Here is an 18,550-nt window from a genome sequence, read left to right as displayed (position 1 = left end):
TTCCAGATTTCCAGCATCTGCGGCATTTCACTTTCCAATAATCTCACCTTTCTCTCTCAGGTGCTGAGAGGACGGCCAAGTCGGCTCTCCGATTCTGGGCTCCACCCTCCCCGCTCCACTTTGCGAATGGTTTTTCCCCCCCCCCCCCATCCTCCCCTCCCCTCCCTTGGCCCTCTCAGTGGGAGCGGGGCCCACCTGTCCTCTCACCTGTACAGGTAATAGAAGAAGGAGACCAGATAGAAGGAGAGTTTGCACCATGATTCCTTCTGATAATAGTTCAATATTTCTGCACTCATCACTGACGCTGGCTCGTACAGCAACTCTGAGCCATCTGCAGGACGGTGGAAGTATCTAGAGAGAGAAAAGAAGAGGCTTGGCTTACTAGTTTAGTCAATTGGAACAACCAAAACAGAGGTGAAGGAGATGCTGAGAGGTACATAGAAAATAGGAGCAGGAGTAGGCCATTCGGCCCTTCGAGCCTGCTCCGCCGTTCAATATGATCATGGCCGATCCTCTATCTCAATTCCATATTCCCCGCTCTCTCCCCATTCCCCTTGATGCCTTTTGCGTCTAGAAATCCAGCTCCTTCTTAAAAATATTCAGTGACTTGGCCTCCACTGCCTTCTGCGGTAGAGAATTCCACAGGTTCACCACCCTCTGAGTGAAGAAATTTCTCCTCATCTCGGTCCTAAATGTCCTACCCCGTATCCTGAGACTGTGACCCCTCGTTCTGGACCCCCCAGCCAGGGGAAATATCTTCCCTGCATCCAGTCTGTCGAGCCCTGTCAGAATTTTAGATGTTTCAATGAGATCCCCTCTCATTCTTCCAAACTCGAGTGAACACAGGCCGAGTCGACCCAATCTCTCCTCATACGACAGTCCTGCCATCCCAGGAATCAGTCTGGTGAACCTTCGCTGCACTCCCTCTATGGCAAGCATGTCCTTTCTGAGGTAAGGAGACCAGAAGTGCACACCATGCTCCAGGTGTGGTCTCACCAAGGCCCTGTATGACTGCAGCGAAAAGCAAAGTACAACAAAGGTTCTGCGTCCCGCGGGTGAGAGGCTAGAATTCCTTTCACCTCATCTGCCTAATTTCTCATCCGTCCCAGACCTCTGGGAGTCTCCCTGCCTCTCCATGAGTTCCAGCTGTAAGGAGGTCAGGCAGTTTCCAGTTCAGTTTCCACCGAGAGTACGGCCCACGACAAAACTGAAACCCGCCATGAATTTAACTCAGAGAGGGAGCTTTACTCTGCATCTAACCCGTGCTGTACCTGACCCTGGGAGTTTTTGATGGGACAGTGTAGAGGGAGCTTTACTCTGTATCTAACCCTGTACCTGCCCCGGGAGTGTTTGATGGGACAGTGTAGAGGGAGCTTTACTCTGTATCTAACCCTCTGTACCTGCCCTGGGAGTGTTTGATGGGACAGTGTAGAGGGAGCTTTACTCTGTATCTAACCCGTGCTGTACCTGACCCTGGGAGTGTTTGATGGGACGGTGTAGAGGGAGCTTTACTCTGTATCTAACCCGTGCTGTACCTGACCCTGGGAGTGTTTGATGGGACAGTGTAGAGGGAGCTTTACTCTGTATCTAACCCTGTACCTGCCCCGGGAGTGTTTGATGGGACAGTGTAGAGGGAGCTTTACTCTGTATCTAACCCTCTGTACCTGCCCTGGGAGTGTTTGATGGGACAGTGTAGAGGGACCGTGCCAAGATGGCTACCGCGTGGAAGGCCACGGTTACGGTGACCGTCCGTGTGATGTGAGGCTCCTCTCCTGCTTCCATTGACTCACCTCCATAAATGGTAGAAGAGCAGGGGGATATTCAGTCCCAGCGTCACCCACTCCCCCGCACACATGAACATCACACAGAACAGGCCATGGATGGAATATTCCGGAAGCACCAGCTGAAACAGGAAGTGGAAAAGAATGAACAGAATTACACTTGTCCAAAGCCATTGGCGAGTGCCTCCCGCTGCCTGGGAGTCGCTGAGTGTGTCGGTCACCCGTGTAAGGAAACAGCCAACGGAGATAGGGTAAGGAGAGGCCAATAATCTGTGCGGCCATTTTGTAACACAGTCAGTGTTCACACACAGGGGAGTGAGGCCCAGTCTGTGTTAACACGCAGCGGAGTGAGGCCCAGTCTGTGTTAACACGCAGCGGAGTGAGGCCCAGTCTGTGTTAACACGCAGCGGAGTGAGGCCCAGTCTGTGTTAACACACAGCGGAGTGAGGCCCAGTCTGTGTTAACACACAGGGGAGTGAGGCCCAGTCTGTGTTAACACACAGCGGACTGAGGCCCAGTCTGTGTTAACACACAGGGGAGTGAGGCCCAGTCTGTGTTAACACACAGTGGAGTGAGGCCCAGTCTGTGTTAACACCCAGGGGAGTGAGGTCCAGTCTGTGTTAACACGCAGCGGAGTGAGGCCCAGTCTGTGTTAACACCCAGGGGAGTGAGGCCCAGTCTGTGTTAACACACAGCGGAGTGAGGCCCAGTCTGTGTTAACACACCGTGGAGTGAGGCCCAGTCTGTGTTAACACACAGGGGAGTGAGGCCCAGTCTGTGTTAACACGCAGGGGTGTGAGGCCCAGTCTGTGTTAACACACAGGGGAGTGAGGCCCAGTCTGTGTTTACACACCATGGAGTGAGGCCCAGTCTGTGTTAACACACCGTGGAGTGAGGCCCAGTCTGTGTTAACACGCAGGGGAGTGAGGCCCAGTCTGTGTTAACACACAGGGGAGTGAGGCCCAGTCTGTGTTTACACACCATGGAGTGAGGCCCAGTCTGTGTTAACACACCGTGGAGTGAGGCCCAGTCTGTGTTTACACACAGGGGAGTGAGGCCCAGTCTGTGTTAACATACGGGGGAGTGAGGGCCAGTCTGTGTTAACACGCAGCGGAGTGAGGCCCAGTCTGTGTTAACACACAGCGGAGTGAGGCCCAGTCTGTGTTAACACGCAGCGGAGTGAGGCCCAGTCTGTGTTAACACGCAGCGGAGTGAGGCCCAGTCTGTGTTAACACGCAGCGGAGTGAGGCCCAGTCTGTGTTAACACGCAGCGGAGTGAGGCCCAGTCTGTGTTAACACACAGGGGAGTGAGGCCCAGTCTGTGTTAACACACAGCGGAGTGAGGCCCAGTCTGTGTTAACACACAGGGGAGTGAGGCCCAGTCTGTGTTAACACACAGTGGAGTGAGGCCCAGTCTGTGTTAACACCCAGGGGAGTGAGGTCCAGTCTGTGTTAACACGCAGCGGAGTGAGGCCCAGTCTGTGTTAACACCCAGGGGAGTGAGGCCCAGTCTGTGTTAACACCCAGGGGAGTGAGGCCCAGTCTGTGTTAACACACAGCGGAGTGAGGCCCAGTCTGTGTTAACACACCGTGGAGTGAGGCCCAGTCTGTGTTAACACCCAGGGGAGTGAGGCCCAGTCTGTGTTAACACACAGCGGAGTGAGGCCCAGTCTGTGTTAACACCCAGGGGAGTGAGGCCCAGTCTGTGTTAACACACAGCGGAGTGAGGCCCAGTCTGTGTTAACACACCGTGGAGTGAGGCCCAGTCTGTGTTAACACGCAGGGGAGTGAGGCCCAGTCTGTGTTAACACACAGCGGAGTGAGGCCCAGTCTGTGTTAACACACCGTGGAGTGAGGCCCAGTCTGTGTTAACACGCAGGGGAGTGAGGCCCAGTCTGTGTTAACACGCAGGGGAGTGAGGCCCAGTCTGTGTTAACACACAGGGGAGTGAGGCCCAGTCTGTGTTTACACACCATGGAGTGAGGCCCAGTCTGTGTTAACACACCGTGGAGTGAGGCCCAGTCTGTGTTAACACGCAGGGGAGTGAGGCCCAGTCTGTGTTAACACACAGGGGAGTGAGGCCCAGTCTGTGTTTACACACCATGGAGTGAGGCCCAGTCTGTGTTAACACACCGTGGAGTGAGGCCCAGTCTGTGTTAACACGCAGGGGAGTGAGGCCCAGTCTGTGTTAACACACAGGGGAGTGAGGCCCAGTCTGTGTTTACACACCATGGAGTGAGGCCCAGTCTGTGTTAACACACCGTGGAGTGAGGCCCAGTCTGTGTTTACACACAGGGGAGTGAGGCCCAGTCTGTGTTAACATACGGGGGAGTGAGGGCCAGTCTGTGTTAACACGCAGCGGAGTGAGGCCCAGTCTGTGTTAACACACAGCGGAGTGAGGCCCAGTCTGTGTTAACACACCGTGGAGTGAGGCCCAGTCTGTGTTAACACACCGTGGAGTGAGGCCCAGTCTGTGTTAACACACAGGGGAGTGAGGCCCAGTCTGTGTTAACACACAGTGGAGTGAGGCCCAGTCTGTGTTAACACACAGGGGAGTGAGGCCCAGTCTGTGTTAACACACCGTGGAGTGAGGCCCAGTCTGTGTTAACACACAGGGGAGTGAGGCCCAGTCTGTGTTTACACACAGGGGAGTGAGGCCCAGTCTGTGTTAACACACAGGAGAGTGAGGCCCAGTCTGTGTTAACACACAGGGGAGTGAGGCCCAGTCTGTGTTAACACACCGTGGAGTGAGGCCCAGTCTGTGTTTACACACAGGGGAGTGAGGCCCAGTCTGTGTTTACACACAGGGGAGTGAGGCCCAGTCTGTGTTAACACACAGGGGAGTGAGGCCCAGTCTGTGTTAACACACCGTGGAGTGAGGCCCAGTCTGTGTTTACACACAGGGGAGTGAGGCCCAGTCTGTGTTTACACACAGGGGAGTGAGGCCCAGTCTGTGTTAACACACCGTGGAGTGAGGCCCAGTCTGTGTTTACACACAGGGGAGTGAGGCCCAGTCTGTGTTTACACACAGGGGAGTGAGGCCCAGTCTGTGTTAACACACAGGAGAGTGAGGCCCAGTCTGTGTTAACACGCAGGGGAGTGAGGCCCAGTCTGTGTTAACACACCGTGGAGTGAGGCCCAGTCTGTGTTAACACACAGGGGAGTGAGGCCCAGTCTGTGTTAACACACAGGGGAGTGAGGCCCAGTCTGTGTTAACACACAGGGGAGTGAGGCCCAGTCTGTGTTAACACACAGCGGAGTGAGGCCCAGTCTGTGTTAACACACCGTGGAGTGAGGCCCAGTCTGTGTTAACACACAGGGGAGTGAGGCCCAGTCTGTGTTAACACACAGGGGAGTGAGGCCCAGTCTGTGTTAACACACAGGGGAGTGAGGCCCAGTCTGTGTTAACACACAGGGGAGTGAGGCCCAGTCTGTGTTAACACGCAGGGGAGTGAGGCCCAGTCTGTGTTAACACCCAGGGGAGTGAGGCCCAGTCTGTGTTAACACGCAGGGGAGTGAGGCCCAGTCTGTGTTAACACACAGCGGAGTGAGGCCCAGTCTGTGTTAACACCCAGGGGAGTGAGGCCCAGTCTGTGTTAACACCCAGGGGAGTGAGGCCCAGTCTGTGTTAACACGCAGGGGAGTGAGGCCCAGTCTGTGTTAACACACAGCGGAGTGAGGCCCAGTCTGTGTTAACACACAGGGGAGTGAGGCCCAGTCTGTGTTAACACACAGTGGAGTGAGGCCCAGTCTGTGTTAACACACAGGGGAGTGAGGCCCAGTCTGTGTTAACACCCAGGGGAGTGAGGCCCAGTCTGTGTTAACACACAGGGGAGTGAGGCCCAGTCTGTGTTAACACACAGGGGAGTGAGGCCCAGTCTGTGTTAACACACAGGGGAGTGAGGCCCAGTCTGTGTTAACACACCATGGAGTGAGGCCCAGTCTGTGTTAACACACAGGGGAGTGAGGCCCAGTCTGTGTTAACACCCAGGGGAGTGAGGCCCAGTCTGTGTTAACACACAGGAGAGTGAGGCCCAGTCTGTGTTAACACACAGGGGAGTGAGGCCCAGTCTGTGTTAACACACAGGGGAGTGAGGCCCAGTCTGTGTTAACACACAGGGGAGTGAGGCCCAGTCTGTGTTAACACACAGGGGAGTGAGGCCCAGTCTGTGTTAACACCCAGGGGAGTGAGGCCCAGTCTGTGTTAACACACCGTGGAGTGAGGCCCAGTCTGTGTTAACACACAGGGGAGTGAGGCCCAGTCTGTGTTAACACCCAGGGGAGTGAGGCCCAGTCTGTGTTAACACCCAGGGGAGTGAGGCCCAGTCTGTGTTAACACCCAGGGGAGTGAGGCCCAGTCTGTGTTAACACCCAGCGGAGTGAGGCCCAGTCTGTGTTAACACGCAGCGGAGTGAGGCCCAGTCTGTGTTAACACACGGGGGAGTGAGGCCCAGTCTGTGTTAACATACGGGGGAGTGAGGCCCAGTCTGTGTTAACACGCAGCGGAGTGAGGCCCAGTCTGTGTTAACACCCAGGGGAGTGAGGCCCAGTCTGTGTTAACACCCAGGGGAGTGAGGCCCAGTCTGTGTTAACACACAGGGGAGTGAGGCCCAGTCTGTGTTAACACACGGGGGAGTGAGGCCCAGTCTGTGTTAACACGCAGGGGAGTGAGGCCCAGTCTGTGTTTACACACAGCGGAGTGAGGCCCAGTCTGTGTTAACACACAGGAGAGTGAGGCCCAGTCTGTGTTAACACACGGGGGAGTGAGGCCCAGTCTGTGTTAACACGCAGGGGAGTGAGGCCCAGTCTGTGTTAACACCCAGGGGAGTGAGGCCCAGTCTGTGTTAACACACAGGGGAGTGAGGCCCAGTCTGTGTTAACACACAGGGGAGTGAGGCCCAGTCTGTGTTAACACACAGGGGAGCGAGGCCCAGCCTAGAGTGGGGCCTCCAATTGGCCACAAGGAGCAGTGCTGTTGCTGGGTGTGAGTTTGTGTATCTAACCCTGTTATGATGGTCGCAGGTGGTATTGAAAAGGTCTCAACATCGACTGGGCTGAGCAGGTAACGGGGACATGCTGCCCCACAGTGAAGGCTCCTGGAACTGAAACATGGCTGCCTTGTGGGGACTGGCAGCTCATCTCTAACCTGCTGACCAATTCCCTCACCTGTCTCCACTCTGGCCTACCGTCACTGACGCCTCATGCTTTCCCCATTCTCTTCAGTTGCCCCGAACAACAACAACAGCATCAACCTGCATTTATATAGCGCCTTTAACGTAGTAAAACGTCCCGAGGTGCTTCACAGGAGCGATTATCAAACAGAATCTGACACCGAGCCACATAAGGAGATATTAGGACAGGTGACCAAAAGCTTGGTCAAAGAGGTAGGTTTTAAGGAGCGTCTTAAAGGAGGAGAGAGAGGCGGAGAGGTTCAGGGAGGGAATTCCAGAGCTTAGGGCCCAGGCAGCTGAAGGCACGGCCGCCAATGGTGGAGCGATGGAAATCGGGGGATGCGCAAGAGGCCAGAATTGGAGGAACGCAGAGATCTCGGAGGGTTGTTGGGCTGGAGGAGGTTACAGAGATAGGGAGGGGGGGCGAGGGCCATGGAGGGAGTTGAAAACATGGATTAAAATTTAAAATCGAGGCGTTCCCGGACCGGGAGCCAATGTAGGTCAGCGAGCACAGGGGGTGAACGGGACTTGGTGTGAATTAGGATACGGGGGGGCAGCAGAGTTTTGGATGAGCTGAAGTTTACGGAGGGTGGGAGATGGGAGGCCGGTCAGGGGAGCATTGGAATAGTCGAGTCTGGAGGTAACAGAGGCACGGGTGAGGGTTTCAGCAGATGAGCTGAGGCGGGGTCGGAGACGGGGCGATGATACAGAGGTGGAAGTAGACGGTCTTGGCGATGGAGGGGATATGGGGTCTGAAGTTCACCTCAGGGTCAAATAGGACGCCAAGGTTGCGAACGGTCTGGTTCAGCCTCAGACAGTGGCCGGGGAGAGGGATGGAGTCGGTGGCGAGGGAACGGAGTTTGTGGAGGGGACTGAAGGAAATTTCTGCTCACCCAGTACTGGATGTCGGACAAGCAGTGTGAGAAATCAGAGACAGTGGAGGGGTCGAGGGAGGTGGTGGTGAGGTCGAGCTGGGTTATCAGCGTACACGTGGAATCTGAGGTCGTGTTTTCGGATGATGTCGCCGAGGGGCAGCATGGAGATGAGGAATAGGAGGGGGCCGAGGATAGATCCTCGGGGGACTCCAGAGGTAACGGTGCGGGAGTGGGAAGAGAAGCCATTGCAGGAGATTCTCTGGCTACGACTGGATTGATAAGGATGGAACCGGACGAGGGCAGTCCCACCCAGCGGGACGACGGAGGAGAGGCATTGGAGGAGGATGGTGGAGTCGACCGGGTCAAAGGCTGTAGACAGGGGGGAGAAGGATGAGGAGGGAGAGTTTACCACGGTCACAGTCACACAGGATGTCATTTGTGACTTCGATGAGGGCCGTTTCAGTCCTGTGGCAGGGGCGGAAACCTGATTGGAGGGATTCAAACACGGAGTTGTGGGAAAGATGGGCACGGATTTGGGAAGCGACAACATGTCCAAGGAAAGGAAAAGTAGCAAGAACAACAAAAACAAGGCAAACAGCACCGTTCTGGTCTCCCCGGTGACCTGGGGCCGATATTCATCCCTCAACCAACATCAATAAAACGGACGATCTGGTCATTTATCACATTGCTGTTTGTGGGATCTTGCTGTGCGCAAATTGGCTGCTGCGTTTCCTACAATACAACACTTCAGAGGTACTTCATTGGCTGTAAAGCGTTTTGGGACATCTTTCTTTTGGCAATTCTTTCTTTCTTTAAGATTACGAAGGGGTTTCGATAGGGTAGACGTAGAGAAGATGTTTCCCCTTGTGGGGGGAGAGACCAGAACTAGGGGGCCATAAATATAAGATCGTCACTAATAAATCCAATGGGGAATTCAGGAGAAACTTCTTTACCCAGAGAGTGGTGAGAATGTGGAACTCGCTCCCACGAGGAGCAGTTGAGGGGAATAGAACAGATACATTTAAGGGGAAGCTCGATAAACACATGAGGGAGAGAGGAATAGAAGGATAGGGTGAGATGAAGTAGGGAGGGAGGAGGCTCGTGTGGAGCATAAACGCCGGCATGGACTTGATGGGCCGAATGGCCTGTTTCTGCACTGTAAAATTCCAAGTAGCAACAACAACCTGCATTTAAACAGTGCCTTTCACGTAGTAAAACGTCCCGAGGCGCCTCCCAGGAGCGATTATCAGACAAAATTTGACACCGAGCCACATAAGGAGGTATGGACGGGAGGACATAAGGGCAGGAAAAGCTTGGTCAAAGTGGTAGGTTTTAAAGGAGACGACAGAGACGGAGAGGTTTAGGGAGGGAATTCCAGAGCTTTGTTCCTGGGCAGCTGAAGGCCCGGCCGCCAATGTCGGGGTGACAGTGGGGGGGGGCGGGATGCGAAGGGAGGGGGGGAATGGACAAGAGGCCAGAATTGGAGATCTAAGCCGAGGACATGGGCTGAGGCAGGGATTCAAATCGCTCTCCAGCAGCCCCAGTAAAACCCAGGTTTCCCCCCCCGCCGCCCCCTCAGTCTCTCACACACCAGGAAGAAGGGGGATGGGGAGAGGCCGCGATTAGTTTTGCATTAAATTGGCTGTAAGAATTTTAATTGACTCCGGGAAGCTCCATAATGAAGATCTGTATTGCATTCCCTCTGATTCTAATGAGGCTGGATCCCACAGGAGGCCTGCATGTTGGGACCTTGCAGATGTACAGTGAGATTATTAACGATAGCAAAAGGAAATGGGAAATTTTTGTGAATATTTCAAAGAGGGCAATAAGCATCTGGGAGTCGACCGTCGTCTGTTGGTCCCTCTCAATAATCTTTGCTGGAATACTGCAGGCAGCTTCTTCCACTGTGCAAATAATGAGAACGTTTACATGAATGTTAACATAATTACCAGCGTCTTAAACGCTGGGAGCGCGAGGGTGGGGAGGAGCGCAAGGGATAGCCAGAGAGGGAGAGAGACCAGCAGAGAGGGAGAAACAGAGCACAGGAGATGGCGACGGAGAGAGAGGGGGAAATGAGTGCACGAGAGAGAGAGAGAGAGAGAGGGGAGAGAGAGATAGAGGGAAGGAGCACACAGGAACAATAGAGAGAGAGAGAGGCACAGAGACAGATAGAGTGAGATAGAGGGAAGGAACGCACGAGAGAGGGAAAGGGAGGTAGAGAGAGGGTAGCAGGGCATGAGAGACGGATAGAGTGCGGGAGAGAGGGAAGGAAAGAATGAGAGAGACAGAAGTTTATAAGATATTAAGGGGAACGGATAGGGTGGATAGAGAGAAACTATTTCCGCTGGTTGGGGATTCTAGGAGTAGGGGGCACAGTCTAAAAATTAGAGCCAGACCTTTCAGGAGCGAGATTAGAAAACATTTCTACACACAAAGGGTGGTAGAAGTTTGGAACTCTCTTCCGCAAACGGCAATTGATACTAGCTCAATTGCTAAATTTAAATCTGAGAGAGATAGCTTTTTGGCAACCAAAGGTATTAAGGGATATGGAGCCAAGGGCAGGTATATGGAGTTAGATCACAGATCAGCCATGATCTTATCAAATGGCGGAGCAGGCACGAGGGGCTGAATGGCCTCCTCCTGTTCCTATGTTCCTAGATGGAGAAGGCTGATCAGGCATGTGATGAACTGGGTTGGCTCACAAATCACACTCTCCCCTTTGAGTCAAAGGTCGTGGGTTCGAGCCCCCACTCCAGAGACTTGAGCCCCATAATCCAGGCCGACACTCCCGGTGCCGGTACTGAGGGAGTGCTGCACTGTCGGAGGTGCCGTTTTTCGGATGAGACTTTAAACCGAGACCCCGATTGCCCTAAGTGTGGTGCTCGGCCTACCGATTCGGGGGGTGAGGGGGCAGGATCACCCTGACAATATGAAGCGGACAAATGTGGCAGCCATTTTTTGCACAGCAGGATCCCACATACAGCACTGAGATGAATTATTATCTCATTGAAACATATAAGATTCTGAGGGGGCTCGACAGGGTAGATGCTGAGAGGCTGTTTCCTCTTGGCTGGAGAGTCTAGAACTAAGGGGCATAATCGCAGGATAAGGGGTCGGCTATTCAAGACTGAGGAATTTCTTCACTCAGAGCTGTTGGAATTCTCTACCCCAGAGGGCTGTAGACACTTAATTGTTCAATATGTTCAAGGCTGAGATTTTTTGACTCGAGGGGAACCAAGGGATATGGGGATCGGGCGGGAAAGTGGAGTTGAGGTCAAAGATCAGCCATGATCTGATTGAATGGCGGAGCAGGCTCGAGGGGCCGAATGGCCTACTCCTGCTCCTATTTCCTATGTACTTACTTTTTTAGTGACGTTGGTTGAGGGATTAAATATTGGCCCCGAACACCGGGGAGGACTCCCCCTGCTCTTCTTCCAATAGCGGCCGTGGGATCTTTTACGTCCACCCGAGAGGGGCAGACGGGGCCCTCGGTTTAACGTCTCATCCGAAAGACGGCACCTCCGACAGTGCAGCGCTCCCTCAGTACCGGCACTGGGAGCGTCGGCCTGGATTATGGGGCTCAAGTCTCTGGAGCGGGGGCTCGAACCCACGACCTTCGAACACAGCCACATGGTCGAACATTCTGTATACTGTCTGGACTCACTAGTACTCAATTAGACGAGATCGCAGACTGCACCCGCCCACAGTGGGACCAACGAGAGTCAGGAAGGGAGGGCCCAAAATGGCGGGAAGGGAGCGCAAATTTATAAAACACTGAGCGAGAGGTAAAAACCCTTTGGAGAGGGAAAGAATGGGAGCAAATGGAAGAAGGTGTCAACAGGGACAAATAGTAGTTAAGAATTCTGTACGTGTGCCATTCTTTGCTGTTTTCTTTCCTGCTGCACCAGGAGAAAGCAAATGATGTTCCTTGACAGACTTTTCTAAAAGGACACATGCAGCCCCCAGTGTCTCTTCAGCCCCCAGTGAGATACAACAGTCAAGGTTCGTCATGTCCCCTTTTCAGTCAACGTTGTAATATAGGAGCACACATTAATCTGACTGACGTGGTCCAGCCAGTCTTGTGAATTCACTTGACGACAGCAACAGTGGGAGGAATTAGGAATCTGCTAAATGCTCCAGTGAGTGCAGATTGCAAGTGCAGTACAAGCCGACTGATGGCCAGCCAGCATCTGAGAGAGGAACTCACTGGTTCGGGGATCAACAAGGAACTGGTGGGAGAAACGGACAGAATCCCAATGGACCAAACTCCTTCCCATTCACTCCCACTGAACAGAATCCCAATGGACCAAACCCCTTCCCATTCACTCCCATTGTACAGAATCCCAATGGACCAAATCCCTTCCCATTCACTCCCATTGTACAGAATCCCAATGGACCAAACCCCTTCCCATTCACTCCCATTGTGTAGAATCCCAATGGACCAAACCCCTTCCCATTCACTCTCATTGTACAGAATCCCAATGGACCAAACCCCTTCCCATTCACTCTCATTGTATAGAATCCCAATGGACCAAACCCCTTCCCATTCACTCCCATTGTATAGAATCCCAATGGACCAAACCCCTTCCCATTCGCTCCCATTGTGCAGAATCCCAATGGACCAAACCCCTTCCCATTCACTCCCATTGTGCAGAATCCCAATGGACCAAACCCCTTCCCATTCACTCCCATTGTATAGAATCCCAATGGACCAAACCCCTTCCCATTCACTCCCATCATAGAAAATTCCCAATGTTGCCATTTTGAAAGCTCTCCATTGCCAGATGCCCCTGGGAGACTGTTGTACACCACACAATTCCAATTAACTTTTGTGGCCCCTTTTGTGTTCGAAATAGCAAAATGTCTCCATTAAGAATGATTATGAAACAGATGGTAGAAAGTTTTTCACACTGTGCTCATGCAGCGATCCTAGCCTCTGAATTACCCAGATGAAGCCAAACTAATTATTCATTTCCGATGATTAGTCTGAGCTCGATGCGGTGCATAACACCGGACCCAACCGACACACAGTCAAAATGAGCAAACTGCCTCTGTCATAATGGCCGGAGGGTCATTCAAGTGCCTTGAAGGGTCAGTCATGGCTCAGTGGCTCTCTCTCTCTCTCTCTCTCCCCTCTGAGTCAGGAGGTCGTGGGTTCGAGCCCCACTCCAGAGACTTGAGCCCCATAATCCAGGCCGACTCTCCCGGTGCCAGTACTGAGGGAGTGCTGTGCTGTCGGAGGTGCCGTCTTTCGGATGAGACGTTAAACCCAGGCCCCGTCTGCCCCTCTCAGGTGGATGTAAAAGATCCCACGGCCACTATTGGAAGAAGAGCAGGCCTGTATATGAATGGGGGAGCATCTGATAGGCCTGTCTGTGAATATTACACAGCGGCTGCTATTACATCAAGTCTACAGCATAGAAACAGGCCATTCGGCCCAACTAGTCCATGCTGGCGTTTATGCTCCACACGAGCCTCCTCCCTCCCTTCTTCATCTCACCCTATCACCATATCCTTCTATTCCTTTCTCCCTCATGTGTTTATCCAGCTTCCCCTTAAATGTATCTATTCTATTCCCCTCAACTACTCCTTGTGGGAGCGAGTTCCACATTCTCACCACTCTCTGGGTAAAGAAGTTTCTCCTGAATTCCCTATTGGATTTATTAGTGATTATCTTATATTTATGGCCCTCTAGTTCTGGTCTCCCCCACAATTAGAAACATCTTCTCTACGTCTACCCTATCGAACCCTTTCACAATCTTAAAGACCTCTATCAGGTCACCCCTCAGTCTTCTCTTTTCTAGAGAAAAGAGCCCCAGCCTGTTCAATCTTTCCTGATAGTTATAATCTCTCAATTCTGCTATCATCCTGGTAAATCTTTTTTGCACCTTCTCCAGTGCCTCTATATCCTTTCTATAATATGGAGACCAGAACTGTTCACAATACTCCAAGTGTGGTCTAACCAAGGTTCTGTACAAGTTTAACATAACTTCTCTGCTTTTCAATTCTATCCCTCTAGAAATGAACCCCAGTGCTTGATTTGCCTGTTTATGGCCTTATTAACCTGCGTCGCTACTTTTAGTGATTTGTGTATCTGTACCCCCAGATCCCTCTGCTCCTCTATCCCGTTTAGACTCTTATTATCCAAGCAGTATGTGGCCTCCTTATTCTTCCTACCAAAATGTACCACCTCACACTTATCTATATTGAAATTCATTTGCCAATTACACACCCATTCTGCAAGTTTATTAATGTCTTCCTGTATTTTGTCGCAGTCCTCCTCAGTATTAACTATACCCCACAATTTGGTGTCGTCCGTAAATTTTGAAATTGTACTTCAGATTCCCGAGTCCAAATCGTTAATGTAAATGGTGAACAACAGTGGTCCCAGCACCGATCCCTGTGGAACACCACTTCCCACCGTCTACCAGTCTGAGTAACTGCCTTTAACCCCTACTCTCTGTTTTCTGTTTTGTAGCCAGCTTGCTATCCATTCTGCTACCTGTCCCCTGACTCCACATGCTCTGACCTCAATCATGAGTCTACAATGCGGTACCTTATCGAAGGCCTTTTGAAAATCCAAATATATTACATCTACTGCATTACCCCTTGTCTACTCTTTCTGTTACTTCTTCAAAGAATTCACTAAGTTTGGTCAAGAATGACCTTCCCTTTTGAAATCCTGACTATTCTTTATTATATTTTCGGTTTCTAGATGTTTTTCTATTGCATCTTTGAGTAAGGATTCCATTATCTTTCCTACCACCGACGTTAAGCAAATTGGTCTATAGTTCCCTGGACTGGTTCTATCTCCCTTTTTAAATATTCTCTATAATATACCCAGGGGCCTGCTATTCTCTATAATATACACAGAGGCTGCTATTCTTTATAATATACACAGGGCCTGCTATTCCCATAATATACACAGGGGCTGCTATTCTCTATAATATACACAGGGGCTGCTATTCCCTATAATATACACAGGGGCTGCTATTCTCTATAATATACACAGGGGCTGCTATTCTCTATAATATACACAGGGGCTGCTATTCCCTATAATATACCCAGGGGCTGCTATTCCCTATAATATACACAGGGGCTGCTATTCCGTATAATATATACAGGGGCTGCTATTCTCTATAATATACACAGGGGCTGCTATTCCCTATAATATACCCAGGGGCTGCTATTCTCTATAATATACACAGGGGCTGCTATTCTCTATAATATACACAGGGGCTGCTATTCCCTATAATATACCCAGGGGCTGCTATTCCCTATAATATACACAGAGGCTGCTATTCTTTATAATATACACAGGGGCTGCTATTCTCTATAATATACACAGGGGCTGCTATTCCCTATAATATACCCAGGGGCTGCTATTCCCTATAATATACCCAGGGGCTGCTATTCTCTATAATATACACAGGGGCTGCTATTCCCTGTAATATACACAGGGGCTGCTATTCCCTATAATATACACAGGGACTGCTGTTCCCTATAATATACACAGGGGCTGCTATTCTCTATAATATACACAGGGGCTGCTATTCCCTAATATACCCAGGGGCTGCTATTCCCTATAATATACCCAGGGGCTGCTATTCTCTATAATATACACAGGGGCTGCTATTCCCTGTAATATACACAGGGGCTGCTATTCCCTAATATACCCAGGGGCTGCTATTCCCTATAATATACACAGGGGCTGCTATTCCCTATAATATACACAGGGGCTGCTGTTCCCTATAATATACCCAGGGGCTGCTATTCTCTGTAATATACACAGGGGCTGCTATTCCCTATAATATACCCAGGGGCTGCTATTCCCTATAATATACCCAGGGGCTGCTATTCTCTATAATATACACAGGGCCTGCTATTCCCATAATATACACAGGGGCTGCTATTCTCTATAATATACACAGGGGCTGCTATTCCCTATAATATACACAGGGGCTGCTATTCCCTATAATATACCCAGGGGCTGCTATTCTCTATAATATACACAGGGGCTGCTATTCTCTATAATATACACAGGGGCTGCTATTCCCTGTAATATACACAGGGGCTGCTATTCCCTAATATACCCAGGGGCTGCTATTCCCTATAATATACACAGGGGCTGCTATTCCCTATAATATACACAGGGGCTGCTGTTCCCTATAATATACCCAGGGGCTGCTATTCTCTGTAATATACACAGGGGCTGCTATTCCCTATAATATACCCAGGGGCTGCTATTCCCTATAATATACCCAGGGGCTGCTATTCTCTATAATATACACAGGGCCTGCTATTCCCATAATATACACAGGGGCTGCTATTCTCTATAATATACACAGGGGCTGCTATTCCCTATAATATACACAGGGGCTGCTATTCTTTATAATATACACAGGGGCTGCTATTCTCTATAATATACACAGGGGCTGCTATTCCCTATAATATACCCAGGGGCTGCTATTCCCTATAATATACACAGGGGCTGCTATTCCGTATAATATATACAGGGGCTGCTATTCTCTATAATATACACAGGGGCTGCTATTCCCTATAATATACCCAGGGGCTGCTATTCTCTATAATATACACAGGGGCTGCTATTCTCTATAATATACACAGGGGCTGCTATTCCCTATAATATACCCAGGGGCTGCTATTCCCTATAATATACACAGAGGCTGCTATTCTTTATAATATACACAGGGGCTGCTATTCTCTATAATATACACAGGGGCTGCTATTCCCTATAATATACCCAGGGGCTGCTATTCCCTATAATATACTCAGGGGCTGCTATTCTCTATAATATACACAGGGGCTGCTATTCCCTGTAATATACACAGGGGCTGCTATTCCCTATAATATACCCAGGGGCTGCTATTCTCTATAATATACCCAGGGGCTGCTGTTCCCTATAATATACACAGGGGCTGCTATTCTCTATAATATACACAGGGGCTGCTATTCCCTAATATACCCAGGGGCTGCTATTCCCTATAATATACCCAGGGGCTGCTATTCTCTATAATATACACAGGGGCTGCTATTCCCTGTAATATACACAGGGGCTGCTATTCCCTAATATACCCAGGGGCTGCTATTCCCTATAATATACACAGGGGCTGCTATTCCCTATAATATACACAGGGGCTGCTGTTCCCTATAATATACCCAGGGGCTGCTATTCTCTATAATATACACAGGGGCTGCTATTCCCTATAATATACCCAGGGGCTGCTATTCCCTATAATATACCCAGGGGCTGCTGTTCTCTATAATATACACAGGGGCTGCTATTCCCTGTAATATACACAGGGGCTGCTATTCCCTATAATATACACAGGGGCTGCTATTCTCTATAATATACACAGGGGCTGCTATTCTCTATAATATACAAGGGCAGGAGGGGCTACAACAACAGCAACAACAACCTGCATTTATATAGCACCTTTAACGCAGTGAAACGTCCCAAGGTTCTTCACAGGAGCGATTATCAAACAAGATTTGACACCGAGCCACATAAGGAGATATTAGGACAGGTGACCAAAAGCTTGGTCAAAGAGGTAGGTTTTAAGGAGCATCTTAAAGGAGGAGAGAGAGGCGGAGAGGTTTAGGGAGGGAATTCCAGAGCTTAGGGCCCAGGCAGCTGAAGGCACGGCCGCCAATGGTGGAGCGTTGGAAATCGGGGATGCACAAGAGGCAAGAATTGGAGGAACGCAGAGATCTCGGAGGGTTGTAGGGCCGGAGGAGGTTACAGAGATAGGGAGGGGGGGCGAGGGCCATGGAGGGATTTGAAAACGAGGATGAGAATTTTAAAATCGAGGCGTTCCCGGACCGGGAGCCAATGTAGGTCAGCGAGCACAGGAGGGTGATGGGTGAACTTGGTGCAGGAGTTAGGATACGGGGGCAGCAGTTTTGGATGAGCTGAAATTTATGGAGGGTGGAAGATGGGAGGCCGGCCAGGAGAGCATTGGAATAGTCGAGTCTGGAGGTAACGGAGGCATGGATGAGGGTTTCAGCAGCAGATGAGCTGAGGCAGGGGCGGAGACGGGCGATGTTACAGAGGTGGAAGTAGGCGGTCTTGGTCGAGGGGCGGATATGTGATTGGATGCTCATCTCAGGGTCAAACAGGATGCCAAAGTTGCGAACAGTCTGGTTCAGCCTCAGACAGTGGCCGGGGAGAGGGATGGAGTCGGTTGCTAGGGAACGGAGTTTGCGGCGGGGACCAAAGACAATGGCGTCGGACTTCCCAATATTTAATTGGAGGAAATTTTTGCTCATCCAGTACTGGACAAGCAATTGAGAGACAGTGGGGGGGTCGAGGGAGGTGGTGGTGAGGTAGAGCTGGGTTGTCAGCGTACACGTGGAACCTGAGGTTGTGTTTTCGCATGATGTCGACGAGAGGCAGCATGGAGATGAGGAATAGGAGGGGGCCGAGGATAGATCCTTGGGGGACTCCAGATGTAACGGTGCGGGAACGGGAAGAGAAGCCATCGCAGGAGATTCTCAGGCTACGACTGGATAGATAAGGATGGAACCAGGCGAGAGCAGTCCCACCTAGCGGGAAGATGGAGGGGAGGCGTAGGAGGAGGATGGGATGGTCAACCATGTCAAAGGCTGTAGACAGGTGGAGAAGGATGAGGAGAGAAAGTTTACCAGGATGTCATTTGTACTTCGATGAGGGCCGTTTCAGTCCTGTGGCAGGGGCGGAAAC

At 51.1% G+C, this 18,550-nt stretch overlaps 1 protein-coding gene across 1 annotated transcript in view; it reads right to left on the bottom strand.

Moving 5' to 3' along the window:
- LOC137306368 (protein cornichon homolog 2-like) overlaps positions 1–11,459 on the bottom strand; it is a 27,431-nt gene extending 15,972 nt beyond the window's left edge. Inside the window, exons 1-4 of the mRNA XM_067975522.1 lie at positions 11,375–11,459; positions 9,556–9,731; positions 1,791–1,903; positions 208–351 (exon numbers count right to left, since the gene is read on the bottom strand). Of these exons, the coding sequence (XP_067831623.1) occupies positions 208–351; positions 1,791–1,903; positions 9,556–9,731; positions 11,375–11,459 (518 nt within the window). The remainder of the gene's footprint in view (positions 1–207; positions 352–1,790; positions 1,904–9,555; positions 9,732–11,374) is intronic.
- Between the last annotated feature and the right edge of the window lie 7,091 nt (positions 11,460–18,550).

The sequence above is a fragment of the Heptranchias perlo genome, chromosome 43 (assembly GCF_035084215.1).
Source record: "Heptranchias perlo isolate sHepPer1 chromosome 43, sHepPer1.hap1, whole genome shotgun sequence".
Lineage (NCBI taxonomy): Eukaryota > Metazoa > Chordata > Chondrichthyes > Hexanchiformes > Hexanchidae > Heptranchias > Heptranchias perlo.
This window is presented reverse-complemented; position numbering and strand designations above follow the sequence as displayed.